At 39.2% G+C, this 17797-nt stretch overlaps 1 protein-coding gene and 1 pseudogene across 2 annotated transcripts in view; both read right to left on the bottom strand.

Annotated features, from left to right (window-relative positions):
* The window catches only part of TPH2 (tryptophan hydroxylase 2), a gene marked incomplete at its 5' end in the record, with an annotated part of 88930 nt that extends 86870 nt beyond the window's left edge, over positions 1 to 2060 (bottom strand). The window contains one exon of the mRNA XM_082665789.1: positions 1956 to 2060. Coding sequence (XP_082521915.1) covers positions 1956 to 2060 — 105 coding nt within the window. The remainder of the gene's footprint in view (positions 1 to 1955) is intronic.
* Positions 2061 to 6987: 4927 nt separating this feature from the next.
* On the bottom strand, positions 6988 to 7644 carry LOC309829916 (E3 ubiquitin-protein ligase RNF114-like; annotated as a pseudogene). The gene has a single exon. The product of its transcript is annotated as an E3 ubiquitin-protein ligase RNF114-like (transcript).
* Between the last annotated feature and the right edge of the window lie 10153 nt (positions 7645 to 17797).

The raw sequence follows: 17797 nt of genomic DNA, 5'->3' as shown, positions 1-17797 counted from the left end.
AAGCTATATTAATTACCAAACGTAACAAAATTAAGACTAAACATATAATTTTTGTTTCGATTAAATCTTAAAAACAAAATATTCATTTTGTTCTGAAATATGTCAGGACAGGCACTAAAATTGATCACCTTACATTCTGTAATTAGACCCACACTGTCAATGTGAATCTATCTGCAGAAGTTCGCCACAGAGTGTATTCAATTAAGGCCATCTGTGTCAGCAGATGATATCTGAAAAGTGGCTATTAAAATTCAGCCACAAGAAAAAAGTAAAGAAAGAACTAGCTCATCATCAGGAGCCAAGAGTAGAATCTGAGAAACTGGAAACGATTACCACTTTATTGGCCAGTCAAATACTATAATACATGACTAAGTAATGACTCTTAGTCTATTAGCTAAAGACAAAAATGGCAGATTCCAGAAACTCAGATCACATTGCCAGAAATACACAATTAAAAAGCTGGAAACTTTTACTTAACAGACAAATCAAATTAGAGTGTACTTTTTCGTGTTCTTTATATGCAAATGAAGAACTGGGCAAACAGAACCTTCTCCCTGGCAGAGAGTAATAGAATGCAGTCATTCCAATCTATTACTTCCTCATGAAACTGAAAAATGTACATTTGATATGGAACCCAGTGAATAGTGCTTTGCTATTTTCTTCCTCTGATTTCTCTACTGGCTTTATTTTCACACAGTCTCTACTGCCTCACTCACTAGGTTTATATGTCATAGAAATAAATATTTTATAATTTATGACTTGAGGGAGAGAAGAAGTTTATATAGGCATTGGCATTTGACAGTCTAGTCATTAAAAGCTCAAATGTTGTAGTACTCTCAACATCTGCCACAGATCTTATATATTTAAGTAGCATTTTTTATATGAAAGTATTATTATACATTAACCATAACTCTGAGTTTTCCTTGTTTTCCTTCTAGCAGTTCATTGTGGCTTCAGAATTCCTCACTGTAATATCGCATTCAAATATACATATTATTTAAATGTTAGAAAACCTATGTACGTTTTTAGACTCATTTTTGCAAATTGATTTAAACAGTTCTCCAAAACTTGCCCTGATTACTTTTCAACATTTTTAGGAGTAATAATATACCAGTACAATACAACCCTCTGGCACATATTCGGAGCTACAATACTAAAACAGATTTTTCTATGATACAGACTAAATTTCAATTGGTTGATAAACTCTGGTAGACAGTAATGAAATATCATTTAATATTTTTAATAACTAGAAATCTGAATACATTTTTCTTTCACTATCTTTTTTATTAAATCCTATGACTATTACCCCATATCAGGATCTAAAATCCTGCAAAATATTACTTTTTTATTCTGTTATTATTTAAACACAGAAACTGCCTTAAACATTGAAATAAGTGGTGTATTGCTTTCATTACTCCATCAGTTAAACTGAAAAATAATGGAGTAATAAGGAACACAGGAAAACTTTTGAGAGGAATCTGATCTTTCTCTTATTCCAACAACCAGCACCTATAGACAAAAACAGAAAATATTACTTTGTGTTTAAAGACCAGGTTTTGTAGATGGAAGAGGGTACAGAAGACACAATAACCTTGCAGGAACCACAGAAATCTATTTAATTTCTTCTCCCTGTTCCAACTCATAATAAATGGTCTTTCAAAATTCTGCACACTTTTTTTGGTTTTGATATAAGACATTGGTTTATACAACCTCTCATTCATAATGTTCGGGAACTTCTTTACTTTCAACTTATAAACTTTGAGGAAAGGAAGTTTAGCACGTAGCGATCAGGACACCCACTTTACTTTATGGAGAGAGAAGGAAGAGTGGAGGCAGGGTAGACAGACGATAGAGGAAAGAATTGAGGTGTTTACAGCAGGTGTCCAAATGGCAAGGATAACTATCGCTACCCTAGAAAACACTCCTCTAGAGAGTGCCAGCTACTCAGTACTCACTGTTATGCTGCCAAGCAGCTGATGCTCTTCGGGCACTGCTGAATCCAGAGAAAGCCCTCTCCTTGCCCAGTATTTACTAGAAAACATCATCATTGCCGGCTGCATGGATTCCGATGTAATTTTCTCTCTCTGCAGCAGGGGGGGACTAGAGAGGCAGTAGCAGCGCTGGTGGAGATTGAGAGAAGAGGCGTGCGAGCAGTGGACCTCTCAGGGCGCTGCCCAGAACCCTGGTGCTGAAGAAAAAGCAATGTGAATCTTCCCCTCCCCAGGCTCCTTTATATGAGTGACTGGGGACTGATGGAAGGCTGATTAGAAAGAAACTCATTTCTGGCTGCTGATGGCCACAGTCAGATTACAGACCTGAAGCCTGGGGTTATCTGTGTTTGTGGTGCTATTTGTTTCATAGGTCGAGTAGCAGTTTGGGCATGGGTGGTGGAGAACAATATCTAACGGTGTTATTTGTAAAAGAAAACATCTATCCCCTGACATTAGCTCTCATCTCTCAAATCTGCTACTGGCAAGTTAACCTCAGCCTTTAGGTAACTATGAATTCAAAGTTTTCCAAGGAAAATAATTCAAGAAAGATCAGCAAATGCAGAATCCCTAAGCCATTGTACTTTATGTTAATAAGCTTTTTCTGATCTGATGTGTTATGACTGTGTGTGTGCACTTGTGTGTGTGATGGTGTTCATAAAATACACTGCTTTCCAATCATGTGATGCCACTATGCAATGATGTTCAGGCAACTGTATTGTAAAGGAAATGTGAGGCTGTGATTTAGCCACATATAGATATAGTTGAGACACTAACCCTAGAATCTTCCTAAGTGGGAAGGAAAAGGAAATGAAATGCCCATATAGTCATTCCTTTGATGACTTGAAACTAGAACAAGTCCAACAATTTGAAATGCACATATCAGTTGATGTACTTACTATTCAAACTTTAGTAAGCCACAAAATAACCATGGAAAATATTACCAGCCTCCTGAAGGATGGAAGACTCTTGACCAAATGGACTTGTTTGACTGTAAAACTAAACAAAACCTAGGACTGGCACTACTTGTCTACATAGAAAACAGGATGAAAATTTTTCAAAACAGGAATGGCTGAGCAAAAATTAACTGGATTTTAATTGTTTCCGGAGTCTGGAGGGGACATAATTATTACTTGATCTAATTTTTGAAATATTAAATATTTGGCTTGAATTTCCTCTAAAAATCAGCTCTGATAACCTAATAGGAAAGTGAAGTTTAAATATTTTGGTTGGGACTTCCCTGGTGGTCCAGTTTACAATGAAGGGGATGCGGGTTTGATCCCTGGTCAGGGAACTAAAATCCCACATGCCGCAGGGCAACTAAGCCCGCGTGCCACAACTACTGAGCCCACGTGCTCTGGAACCCGCACACCACAACTAGAGAAGAGGCACGCCACAACTAGAGAGAAGCCCGCACACCACAACAAACAGCTCATGTCGCAACGAAACATCCCACACACCTCAATGAAGATCCCACGTGCCGCAACTAAGAAAACCCGATGCAGCCAAAAATAGATAAAATAAATAAATAAACATTAAATAAATACACTGATTGAAGTAATAATAATAATAGTTAATATTACTGAGTGCTTAGTATTTGCCAATTCCTATTCTAAACACTTTTTTAGATAAAAATGTGATTCATCATCACAACCACACTTACAATGCAGTAACTACTGTTTCCATTTTATATAAGGAGAAACTGGGGCACAAAGAATTTAGGTAACTTGCCAAAGGTTTACACAATTAAAAAGTGGCTGAGGCAGGATTTAAGTTCAGGCAGTCTGGCTCCAAACTCCACGCTCTCAACTATTACATTACACTATTACAGCCCCTTGAGTATTCCAAACAAGGTAACTCAAGAAAGTAGGTAACTTTCAAGAAAGTACTTTCAAGAAAGTAGGTAACAAGGTCCCTCAAGGTAGGCTCAAGAAACCATACATGGATTACTTCAGCTAGAACAGGATTTGGGAAGCTGTGTAATTTTGGGAAGCTGTAAAGATTTGCTAAGCACTCACTCTGTTAGCCACTGAAACTGAGTCCTGGGGATGCAAAGATAAATGAGATACAGTACCTACCCTCAAGCAATCACAGACTAGCTGAAAGAAATATACGTGCAAATAAATAAGTGAAATAAAATACACTGAATTCTCTGCAGAAGACATTAGAAGCACAGAGGACAGACTGCTCAATGTTATTGATATTTCTAATAAGATGAGTTTCCAGAAAGTGATATTTGTTATGTTCTGGCTTTTAAAAGGAAAAATTTTATAAATAAATTTCATAATTTATCCAAAAAAATAATATTCAGCGAGTCACCAACTACTTGTTGATTTTTATTTTGACATTCCTTTTTCTAGTCATAACTGCCACCACTCTAGTTGAAGACTTTATCAATTTTCTTCCCTCTAACAGACTGTCCTGCCTAGACTACATCTTACTAAGGCATCATTTTCATTAGGCTATAGTCCCAATACAAAAATAATAAATGCTTCCTTTGTAGATATAAATTTTTTATCCTGGCATTCAAATTTCCAAATAATCAGTCCTTCAATCTGTCTTTCAAGTTTAATATTTGTCTTCCAAAAACTTATCTTCCCTTAGTGTTCCTTTTTCTACCTCTCTGACAATTTTTTTTCTTATTTTCTTTTTTTGTGTTTTTCTTTTTCTTTTAAATTGCTTCTTAAATTTGGTGTTCCCCAGGGTTTTATTCTTGACTCTCTTCTCAAACAATATATTGTGAGTGAAGCTATATCACATAGATTCAGTTATTTGACAATACCTGAATCTCTATAACCAGCTTAGGTCTCATCAAGTTTTAAACCCATATACTCAAATGCTTGTTGGACAGCTTCACTTGGCCATTCACATGCAATATGTATAAGATCTAACTTCGAAGAGTTTTTTTTTTCTTAAATTGCTATTATTTATATGTGGTCTGGTTCAATGAATGACACAATAATTTAACCAGTCCCCCAAGTCAGAAACTTGGGAGTTATTCTGGCACCTTTTTATCTGCTCCCACATCCAAGTAGACATGTTGTCCTATGGATTTTACACCTTAACATCTCTTTTTCTTCTCACTGCATGCTTAACGCTATTGCCTTCATCCAGGTCATAATCTCCTGGCTATATTTCAACTCCTAAGTGGTTTAGGCCTTCAGTCTTAAAGTCCTCCTCTGAGCTGCTACTTTTCTAAAATACCAGTATGGTTATGCTATTGCTTTGCACAAAGCCCTTCCCATTGATCTCTTTCCCCTACAGGATAAGGTGATAAAGTGAAAAGCCCACTGAATGCCATTCAAGGTTTATCAGGATTTGGATCCCACTTTCCTCTTCAGTCTGTCTTTCACTGGTACCCTTGCCCCAAACCCACACTCCATCATCGTTGAGCAACAACAGTTCTCTATGTATTTTCTTATATTAATTCTCTCTACCTGGAATCATCTCCTTACTCTCTCCCATTCCATTCCAGTTAACAAATACAAACTTATTTTTAAATATTCAGCTCAGGCAACACCTCCTAGAAGCCTCTTTCAACTCCGCTAAGGTATTGGGTTGGCCGAAAGTTTCATTCGGTTTTTTTCTATACGATGGCTGTAGTAGCACTTAGGTGTCTTTAACTTCATTTAAAACAATTTTGTTAGATTGTATGTGACAGCTGTCACATCAGCATGTATTTTAAAAAAGACATCAAAATTGGTGAATTTTTGTGTAGTCATTTTAATATTGAAGATGGAAGAAGAAAAGCAACATATTTGGCATATTATGCTTTATTATTTCAAGAAAGGTAAAAACACAATCAAAATGCAAAAAAAGATTTGTGCAGTGTATGGAGAAGGTGCTGTGACTTGACTGAATGTGTCAAAAGTGCTTTGCAAAGTTTTGTGCTGGAGATTTCTCACTGGACGATGCTCCACGGTCAGGTAGACCAGCTGAAGTTGATAGTGATCAAATTGAGACATTAACTGAGAAAAATCAACATTATACCACGCAGGAGATAACCTGCAAAATACTCAAAATATCCAAATCAAGCATTGAAAATCATTTGCACCAGCTTGGGTATTTTAATCGCTTTGATGTTTGGGTTCCACATAAGTTAAGCAAAAAAAAAACCCTCCTTGACCATATTTCCGCATGTGATTCTCTACTTAAATATAATGAGGGCTTCCCTGGTGGCGCAGCTGTTAAGAACCTGCCAATGCAGGGGACACAGGTTCAAGCCCTGGTCTGGGAAGAGCCCACAGGCCGCGGAGCAACTAAGCCCGTGAACCACAGCTACTGAGCTTGCGCTCTAGAGCCCGCAAGCCACAACTACTGAGCCTGCGTCCCACAACTACTGAAGCCCACGTGCCTAGAGCCTGTGCTCCACAACAAGAGAAGCCACTGCAATGAGAAGCCCGCACACCACAACGAAGAGTAGCTCCCGCTCGCTGCAACTAGAGAAAGCCTGCACACAGCAACAAAGACCCAATGCAGCCAAAAATAAATAAAATAAATAAATTTTAAAAGACCAAAACGAATAAATGTAATGAAAACATTCTGTTTTTAAAACAAATTGTGATGGGTGATGAAAAGTGGGTACTGTACAATAATATGGCATGGAAGAGGTCGTGGGGCAAGCAAAATGAACCACCAGCAAACACACCAAAGGCCGGTCTTCATCCAAAGAAGGTGATGTTGTGTATATGGTGGGATTGGAAGGGAGTCCTCTATTATGAGCTCCTTCCGGAGAACCAAACCATTAATTTCAACAAGTACTGCTCCCAGTTAGACCAACTGAAAGCAGTACTCGAGGAAAAGCATCCAGAATTAGTCAACAGAAAACACATAATCTTCTGTCAGGATAACGCAAGACCACATGTTTCTTTGATGACCAGGCAAAAACTGTCACAGCTTGGCTGGGAAGTTCTGATTCATCCGCCGTATTCACCAGACATTGCACCTTCGGATTTCCATTTATTTCGGTCTTTAGAAAATTCTCTTAATGGAAAAAATTTCAATTTCCTGGAAGACTAAATAGCACCTGGAAAAGTTCTTTGCTCAAAAAGATAAAAAGTTTTGGGAAAAGGGAATTATGAAGTTGCCTGAAAAAAATGGCAGAAGGTAGTGGAACAAAAGGGTCTCCCCAGGGCATCGAGGCACATATTGGACAAACCACAGATTTGGTGTCTGTGCTATGGGATAACTTGCAGTGTTCCACAAGTCCTTTTTGATCAGAATTCTTCTCGGGGCAGTAAGGACAAGGAGAGTATAACGGTTCGGGACATTCCCTGGCTGAAGCGATGCATCCTTGGCGGTGGTCTTCACACATTCCACGATGTAATTCTGGTATTTGGAACATGTAGCCACGTGCGCCCAGATCTTGGATCTTAGAGCAGTCATGGCAAGAAGTCTCTGTGCTTGTGCTGTCAATCTATCGCTGGAGCTCCAGGGCTCCGAAGCCAGGTGCTAGAGTGCTGTGACACACTCCAGACTTCTTTGGTTTCAGACATTCCTGCAGGCATGCAGAGCAAAGCACGTGTCCATGCGGCACCTGAACTGTATTCTAGCCACATGAGACACTGGAAGCGGCCCAGGGGCTTAGCCTCCGCCACGGGCCCGGGCCTGGCCAGCAACACACTACCCTATCTCGGTTCTGCGGCTGCGCCACCATTTTGCCGCCCGGGGGCGCAGGGCAAAGGCAGGAGGTGGGGGGTGGGCGAAGCGGGAGGGAGCGGGGCAAGAACGTATTACTTCTGAAATAGGTGAATTCCCATATAGGAAACAGACTAAATTATCAAGCTTTCATGTTGTAAATAGTAGTATTTCCACTATTTCTGAAGAAGGAATACGTTTTGGGAAAAAAACAGGAGTTTTAGGGACAGTGAATTTCAGTTGACTGCAGTACTATCAAGTGACTTTAAACAGCATGCAATTATAAATGTGAGACTGGAATTTGGGAAATAGATTAGAGCTGGGAACAGTAATTTGAGAGTAATTCAGTGATGTTTGCTGATGCAGGACATGAACTCTCCAAATAAAATAATATATAGAGAGAAAAACCCTCTCTAGAGAGATTGGAAGCCTTTTGCACTATTGAGGGAAACATAAAATAGTACAGCCACTGCGGAAAACAGTAAAGCGCCTCCTCAAAAAAGTAAAAGCATGGGGCTTCCCTGGTGGCGCAGTGGTTAAGAATCCACCTGCCAATGCAGGGGACACGGGTTCATAGCCCTGGTCCAGGAAGATCCCACATGCTGCAGAGCAACTAAGCCCGTGTGCTACAACTACTGAGCCTGCACTCTAGAGCCCCGCCAGCCACAACTACTGAAGCCTGTGCTCTGCAACAAGAGAAGCCACCACAATGAGAAGCCCTTGCAAGACAACGAAGAGTAGCCCCCCAGTTCGCCACAACTAGAGAAAGCCTGCGCACAGCAACGAAGACCCAATGCAGCCTATAAATAAATTAATCTATTAAAAAAAAAAGTAAAAGCAGAATTACCATACGATTTAGCAATCCCACTTCTGAAAGAACTGAAAGCAAGGACTCAAAGAGATATTTCTGCACCCATGTTAATAGCATTGTTATTCACAAGAGCTAAAAGGCTGAAGCAACACAAGTGTCTATCAATGAATGAAGGGATAAACAAAACATGGTATATACATACAATGGAATGTTATTCAGCCATAAAGAGGAAGGAAATTCTGACAAATGTTGTCACATGGATGAACCTTGAGGACATTATGCTAAGTGAAGTAAGTCAGTCACAAAAAGACAAATACTGTATGATTCCATTTATATGAAGTATCTAGAGTAGTTGAACTCACAAGCAAAATGGAGCTTGCCAGGGGCTGCGGGGAGTGGAAAATGGGGTACAGAGTTTGTTTTGCAAGATAAAAAGTTCTGGAGGTTGGTTGCACAACAATGTGAATGTACTTAACACCACTGAACCATGCACTTAAAATTGGTTAAGAAGGTAAATTTTATGTTATGTGCATTTTACCACAATCTAAAATTTTTTTAATAATAAATACATAAATAGAGAACCCAGGAACTAAACCACGAAAGATGCTCACAATTAAAGGTAGAATGAAAAAGAGAAGTCATCAAAGTAAAAAGATGATTAAAGGAGGTGATACATAGAAAGGAGATAAGATAAAACTTGTGGTCAACGGTTTCAACTAGAACAGAGAAGAGGAAAAGAATGAGAACTACAGAAAGACCATTAGATTTGGTGATGAAACTGTCACTGGTGACCTTAAAGAGTGCAGTTTTAACAAGAGAGAGGAAATAAAACCCAAATTACAAGAGTTAAAGGGTGTGGGTGCCGAAGTGTAGGCAATAGGTCTAGATCATTCGTATGAGATTTTAAAGGACTCTTTCTAACTGAGTGTAGATTTCACTATTTTTGCTTCCTCCAGAAATCCTACTAAAGCAACAGTAAAAGACTTCCTTTCCTTTTTAAGGCACAGAAGAGTAGCATAAATTGGAGAAACAACAGCAACAAAAAACTGAGAGCTTAAAAGGAGATGAACAAATGATCAAAGACTCTGCAGACATGAGAAAGCTGAACCCGAAGCTATCAATGAAGAAGACTGAGAAGCAACTCAGTTAACACTGTCGAATCCCCTAAAGGATCAAATACCTCTAGAAGTGGAGGTAAATGGAGGAGACCGAAAAAGAATGGCTCAAAGACTGTTTAAGAAGCTGTGAAAAAATGTCAAGACTTAACAACAGTTAGACTAATCAAAACAGTGTGGTACTACAAGACGATCAACATACAGGTAAACGGAATAGAATTTAGAGTTCGGAAATAAACTCTTACGTTTATGGTCAATTGATTTTCAACAAAAGTGCTAAGGCAATTCAATAGCCAAAGAATAACTTTGGATATCCCCATGAAAAACAATGAAGTTAGACTCCTACTGAAGCAGAGCAGGACCCTATGGTCCTTGCCCCCCACATCCTCAACCTGCCTTTTGTCTGTGGAAAAACTTTAGCCAAAGTATAAGTTTAATCAGAGAAGTGAGAAAATGCAGAAACAAAGGAAAACAGTCAAAGGAGATCAAACAATAATAGTTCAGTCATTAAGCACAGTCAAGGACGTTTAGTTCCTCCTCAAGGGCTGTAGATAATATTCTGAGCCATATCCTGTGAGCTGTCTTAAAGATACTGAAACCTCCAGCAGTTGGAAGAAGTTAACTACATGATGACCAGGCTGCAGCCATGACGTAAGCTGCCACAATTCCGAGAATTGGCCTCAAGGAAATGGGAACCAACCAACCCTGGAACTGAAGATTAACTGTACCTAAAACAATCAAGATGATGCTGGTCAGACCACCAATGACCAATTTCAAGATGACTGTCTGAGCCGACTGTGCTGTTTCTGCATGGAGCCCCTCCCTCCACCTATAACAGCTCTTCCCCACTGACTGTCAGTAGGGGGGAGTTGGCCTTTGGACAGACATCCATCCTACACCCCATCCCCACCCCCCAGTTGCCGGCATCCAAAATAAAGCAGTTTGCTTTCCCCTGACCTTGCCTCTTTATTTTTATTTTTTAATTTTTTTACTGTCTTTTTTTTTAAAACACCTTTATTGGAGTATAATTGCTTCACAATGGTGTGTTAGTTTCTGCTGTATAACAAAGTGAATCAGCTATACATATACATACATCCCCATATCCCCTCCCTCTTGCGTCTCCCTCCCACCCTCCCTATCCCACCCCTCTAGGTGGTCACAAAGCACAGAGCTCATCTCCCTGTGCTATGCGGCTGCTTCCCACTAGCTATTTTACATTTGGTAGTGTATATATGTCCATGCCACTCTCTCACTTCGTCCCAGCTTACCCTTCCCCCTCCCCATGTCCTCAAGTCCATTCTCTATCTCTGCATCTTTATTCCTGGCCTGCCCCTAGGTTCTTCAGAACCATTTTTTCTGTTTTTTGTTTTTAGATTCCATATATATGTGTCAGCATACAGTATTTGTTTTTCTCTTTCTGACTTACTGCACTCTGTATGACAGACTCTAGGTCCATCCACCTCACTACAAATAACTCAATTTCGTTTCTTTTTCTGGCTGAGTAATATTCCATTGTATATATGTGCCACATCTTCTTTATCCATTCATCTGTCAGTGGACACTTAGCTTGCTTCCATGTCCTGGCTATTGTAAATAGAACTGCAGTGAACATTGTAGTACATGACTCTTTTTGAATTATGGTTTTCTCAGGGTATATGCCCAGTACTGGGATTGCTGGGTCGTATGGTAGTTCTATTTTTAGTTTTTTAAGGAACCTCCATACTGTTCTCCACAGTGGCTGTATCAATTTACATTCCCACCAACAGTGCAAGAGGGTTCCCTTTTCTCCACACCCTCTCCAGCATTTATTGTTTCTAGATTTTTTGATGACAGCCATTCTGACTGGTGTGAGGTGATACCTCATTGTAGCTTTGATTTGCATTTCTCTGATTAGAGATGTTGAGCATCCTTTCACGTGTTTGTTGGCAATCTGTATATCTTCTATGGAGAAATGTCTGTTTAGGTCTTCTGCCCATTTTTGGATTGGGTTGTTTGTTTTCTTGATATTGAGCTGCATGAGTTGCTTGTATATTTTGGAGATTAATCCTTTGTCAGTTGCTTCATTTGCAAATATTTTCTCCCATTCTGAGGGCTGTCTTTTTGTCTTGTTTATGGTTTCCTTTGCTGTGCAAAAGCTTTTAAGTCTCATTAGGTCCCATTTGTTTATTTTTGTTTTTATTTCCATTTCTCTAGGAGGTGGGTCAAAAAGGATCTTGCTGTGATTTATGTCATAGAGTGTTCTGCCTATGTTTTCCTCTAAGAGTTTGATAGTGCCTGGCCTTACATTTAGGTCTTTAATCCATTTTGAGTTTATTTTTGTGTATGGTGTTAGGGAGGGTTCTAATTTCATTCTTTTACATGTAGCTGTCCAGTTTTCCCGGCACCACTTATTGAAGATTGCCTCTTTATTGTCTTTTGAGCAGCGAGCAGTCGGCAAGCAGCCGGGCCCCGCTTTCGGTTATGCTACCTTACTTCATACACAAAAATTAACTCAAAATGGATCACTGACCTAAATTTAAGAGTTAAAACTGTAACACTTGTAAGAAAACATAGGAGTATCTTCATGATCTTGGATTAGGCAATTTTTTCTTAGATATGATAAAAGCATAAGCAACCAAATGTAAAGTCTGATTTCATCAAAATTAAAAACTTTGTGCCTCCAAGGACATCATCAAGAAAATTAAGACAACCCACAGTATTGGAGAAAATATTTATAAGTCATGTATCTGAAAGAAGACAGTATCCAGAATATATAAGGAACTCTACCAACTCAACAATGAAAAAACAAGTAAACCAATTTTTAAATGGACAAAGCATTTGAACAGACATTTCTCCAAAGACTACATAGACAATAAGCACATGGAAAGATGTTCAACATCATTAGTCATTAGAAAAATGCAAATCAAACACAAAAAGAGATACCAGTTTATAAACCACTAGAATGGCTAAGATAAAAAGGACAGACAAGTACTGGAAGGAAATGGAAAAATTGCAAGCTTCATACATTGTAGGCAGGATTGAAAAATGATACAGCCACTTTGTTTGGTAGTCCTTCAACATGTTAACTATCAAGTTACCATATGACCCAGCAATCTTACTCCTAGATGTATGTTACTACGGTGTGGTCACTTTGGAAAAACATTTGGCATTTCCTCAAAAAGTTAACCCCAGAGTTACCATGACTCAGCAATTTTACTCTTCAGTATACACCTAAAATGAAAATATATGTCCACACAAAAACTTGTACGTAAATGTTCATAGCAACATTATTCATAATAATCAAAAAAACAAAATTCCTAGTAATTCAAATATCAACTACTGAAAAAACAAAACAAAACATGGTATGTCCATAAATGGTAATATAAAGGAAGTACTGAAATGTCTTCGGACATAAATGAACCTTGAAAACAACATACTAAGTGAAAGAAGCCAGTCACAAAAGACCACATATTGCATGGTTCTTTATATAAAATGTCTAGAAAAGGCAAAAAGAAACAAGAAAAGGGATGGGGGAGAGGAGAAACTGACAGACAGACAGACAGAAAGTAGATTAGTGGTTGCCAGGGGCTGGAGGGAGTCGGGAGGTAGGAATGACTACTACCGCGTACAGTTTCTTCTGACGGTGATGAAAATATTCTAAAATTAGATATTGGAATAGTTGCACAACTCTGTGAATATATTAAAAACCAGTGAACTGCGCACACTTTAGAAGAGTGAATTTTATGGCACATAAATTATATCCTAATGAAACTGTTATTTTTTTTAAAGGCAGTTAAAACCCCATATTCCCTTCTATTCTACATAGCCAAGCCACTTCCCCTCCTGCCCCCAGGTAGATGAATGGAGCTTATTCTCTGGGAACGGTAAAACAGAGGGCCTCCGGTTTGAAGGGCACTAGACGTGGTTGAGAATAGTATCACCCTGAAAGGAAAGTGATTAAATAAATGCATGCCCTGGATGCTGAGACTCAAACCACAGGAGGCTGAGAACCAGGCATTTACCCTGCAGCCAGGTAGTGGGAAAAGCTTGGAGACTCTGACCAGGAAAAAAGGAAAAACCTAAAAACACATTAAGAGCTCTGAACAAAATGGAGCAATCAGATTACCCTATGGTAAAGCCCCCGTAGTTGACAAGCCCCAATTTAAACATTTGGTAGATTGGATTAGTGACAATTATATATAAAATCAGCAAAAAAAAAAAAAACAAAAACACCCAAAGAAACAAAAACAAAAAACCTTAATAAGAATTAACCCCCAAAGAAGAATGAAAGGGCCAAAGAAAGACACGTCTCAGCTAAGAACTGCACTGCCCTAACCAACATTATATCAACTATATGGAAGATGGAACAATAAAGAAGGGTATACTGTGGGAACTGAGGGGAGGGGGAAGAAAGCTAAGTCTCCATCTTTGAAGACAGGGAGTCAATGGATAATTCCTCAAACTGGAAATTAAAGTAGGAGCAACACAAGCATATCACAGCATTGAGAGATATAGAAATAAACACCAAAAGAATCAGCTGAAAGTTGAAAGTCTTGCCACTGGGAGGAGGAACTGGAGGGTAGGGAGAAGGAAAAAAAATTCTCATAACAAATCTTGTGGAAACCATGTGCATGTGTGATGTTGATGACAAAAATGAAAACTTTTAAAAATAAACTATACTGCAGAGAAATAGGGCATTGGTTTTGACAAACCTGAGTTTAAATCTTAGCTCTGCCACTTACCTAGCTGTGCTTGAGGACATGTTATGTCACATTTCTAAGCCTTCATTTCTGTAATACAGGGAAATAATACCTACATTTTTTTTCTTTATAAATTTATTTATTTTTGGCTGCGTTGGGTCTTTGTTGCTGCACGGGCTTTCTCCAGTTGCAGCAAGCAGGGGCTACTGTTCATTGCGGTGAGCGGGCTTCTCATTGTGGTGGCTTCTCTTGTTGCAGAGCTCAGGCTCTAGGTGCGCGGGCTTCAGTAGTTGTGGCTCGTGGGCTCTAGAGCGCAGGCTCAGTAGTTGTGGCACACGGGCTTAGCTGCTCCGCGGCATGTAGGATCTTCCCGGACCAGGGCTCGAACCCGTGTCCCCTGCATTGGCAGGCGGATCCTCAACCACTGCGCCACCAGGGAAGTCTCAATACCTACATCTTATAGGGCTATTATGCTGATTAAATTGGATGTGCATAAAGTTCTTATCACAGTGTCTGGCAGATATTAAAATGCTCAAAGTGTTAGTTATCTCCCTATCCTTCACTGATTCTGAAGCCAGAGTGATATAAATAGGGGAACTGGTTTGGAATCTTTGGCAGAAATTAAGGAGATACGTATACCTAGGTTTTGATGAAGTGACTGTCCTTATAGTCCATGATAACCAGGCAGCCAGCAGTCATAAGAAGAGCCTACAGAATTGGCTTGGACCAAGCAGTTACAGAGCCCAAGAGTCAGAAAGTAGGAAAGTATAAAGTGAGATATTGCCAGATAAGGAGACCTTCAAACACAAGATCTTACCGATGAAGAGGGCCATGTGATCGTGAATGGCCATGCTGATAAACAGCTGACAGATGAGACAAGGCCCACGAAATTAAGGAAGTTTTATGTTAAGGACATCAATGAGTCCTCAAAGTAGTTATCTGTCCTACTGAAGACAGTTGTAAAAACAAGAGAGAAATAATATAAGCAAGTCCTTAAACCACCTGGAAAATGGAAGTAGATCCTAGGAGGCTGAAGACTTCTAGGAAAAAGATATGGAAAACGTGATATAAATAAACAAAGGAGTATCCATGGTGCACAATTAGGTCAGACCAATCTTTCCACTCCTATCAACTTCTCCCACTACACACACATACTTCCATTCGTAGGCAAAAGATGAGAGACCCCGAGGACTTCTTACTCTTCCCTCCCTCCGTCACCACTCACCCTCACCACCCTGGCCAAATAAAAATCCAACTGGGAATAAAATGTCATCAAAGGAAAGCTAAGCTTCAGAGATGTAAAGAAATGTGTTTGAGGGGAAGGATAAAAGGAAATAAACTGAAAGTACGAAAGAATTCTCCTGGTCATTCCCCAAGGTGAACGGAGAAGGCAAGTGAAGTTATTAAAGAATAGATATGGGATGTGAGAGTATGCAGATATTTGGGAAAAAATCAATAGTGATTACTTTGAGATTGGGAATCAACACAAAGTCTGATCTCTTTCCCTTAAGTAGCTTGTCTTTTTGGTTTTAAGCCATCATTCCAGCCTATCAAGTTTGTGTCACAAGCAAATTTGATATGTATGCCTTCTATGATTAAACTACATTGAATAGAAGAGAAAAGGCTGAACTTTATAGCACAAAACCAACCTAATCAGTTTGGTTGGATTTTTTTTCCCATTGACATTTGACTCCTAGAGCTTACAGGGTACATTTTAGGTTCTTTGGCAGGAATTGTTCACTATTACTACCATCCACTCCTAATTCCTCCAACCTAACCACATGAATACCATACCAAAATAAATTTATGCCATAGCTAAAGTATTTTCTTGATTTGGTAGTATACTATCAATAAAAGGAAATGAAATGAGCCTGCCATGATTAACTTTTAAGAAACTCAAGCAGGCTTCTACATAACAGCATTTTCTTTTCAACATATTCACAAACCAACGTCACGTACATAGTTAACGAAGTTGTCATCTATCCTGTTACTTTAAGTATCTACAAATGAATTAAAAAAAAAAAAAAAGGGTAGCAGTATGGGGAAAAAAGCCTTAGGCTCACCTGAGACCTTAGAAGATCCCACTCTTTGAATGAGAAGTCTTCATAAAATTGATTATGCCATGATAGAGTGAGGGATGAGCCTGTGCTCACATGAAGAAAATCTCCAAACTATATCAACTCAAGTGGCCTCCACCACTTCAACCCGTACTACAGCAGATGAAAGTGAGCCTGCAACACCCATGGAAAAGAGATATACAACTTGGCCATACAACATCTAAAGCAATCTAAACACAGCTCTAGTTTTTTTTTAAAGCAGTCTACTAACCCATTGGGTCTGGTACCTCCAGACTAGTGTGGTGTTGGAAATATCTATTACTGACTGTTACAGCAAAAGCCCATTTCTGAAGTTAATAGTCTTCTTAATTAAAAAAAGCTTAAAGAGAACTGGACTGCTCATTGGTCATAGCTAAGCTTACTGGAATTTGTTCTTTTCACTCTACTTTTTCACATAGAGAGAGATGTGAGGAACAATATACCACAGAGATATTTGAGGAGAAACATATTTAACAGCTGACCTATTATCCTAACATTTCAATTCTAACTTTAGGGATTGAACTACATTAGGCAAATATGATATTTTTGATTCCGGAGCACTCTTGAAGAAGAGACTTAGATTACAATCAGTTTTTCTTTACAGTGACTCTGTTAACAATGTAGTTTCCCATGGGCTAAAAGAGTGCTTTTGGATATCCCAAAAGTTATAGAAGTATGTCCAATCGCACTGCCCTACCCCACCCCACCTTTGCATCTAAGGATGACACACTGTTTTTCCCTAAGTCAAGACAGATAACCTGAAAAATAGGAGTCTATTTATAAAACAGTGAGAAAAATACTTGAAATCAGAGCAATACTCAAAAATCTACAACTTAAAACTCGCATATTATAAGGACCCAAAGGGAGATTAGGCCAAATACATTATATCATTCAAATGGCAGTATTCACATCAAAAGTACAATTAAGTACAGATGTTTAGTACTGGATAATCACATTAGATACTAATGGAAACCTTTCAGATTCATCTCAAATTTAATCCTGTTTCATGTTCAGAAATAAAATGACACTGAAAGTTTGTCTTCAAAATGTAAGAAAGGGGCTTCCCTGGTGGCGCAGTGGTTGGGAGTCCGCCTGCCGATGCAGGGGACACGGGTTCGTGCCCCGGTCCAGGAAGATCCCTCATGCCGCGGAGCGGCTGGGCCCGTGAGCCATGGCCGCTGAGCCTGCACGTCCGGAGCCTGTGCTCCGCAACGGGAGGGGCCACAGCAGTGAGAGGCCCAAGTACTGCAAAAAAAAAAAAAAAAAAAAAAAGTAAGAACGGAGGGGGAACCTATGGGCTAAGATGACTGTCATCACTTTTTACTAAAAATGGTGACCAGAACTAGGGCAAATTCCACCTGAGAAAAATCAAGGAACTACTCTCTAACAACTTAAGGACTTGCCTACCTGACCATAAGTCAAAATGTTAAACTGTAAAATACACTACATAATTCCAGTTCTCTAACTTCAG

This window comes from Grampus griseus (assembly GCF_964374135.1).
Source record: "Grampus griseus genome assembly, chromosome: 11".
NCBI lineage: Eukaryota > Metazoa > Chordata > Mammalia > Artiodactyla > Delphinidae > Grampus > Grampus griseus.
This window is presented reverse-complemented; position numbering and strand designations above follow the sequence as displayed.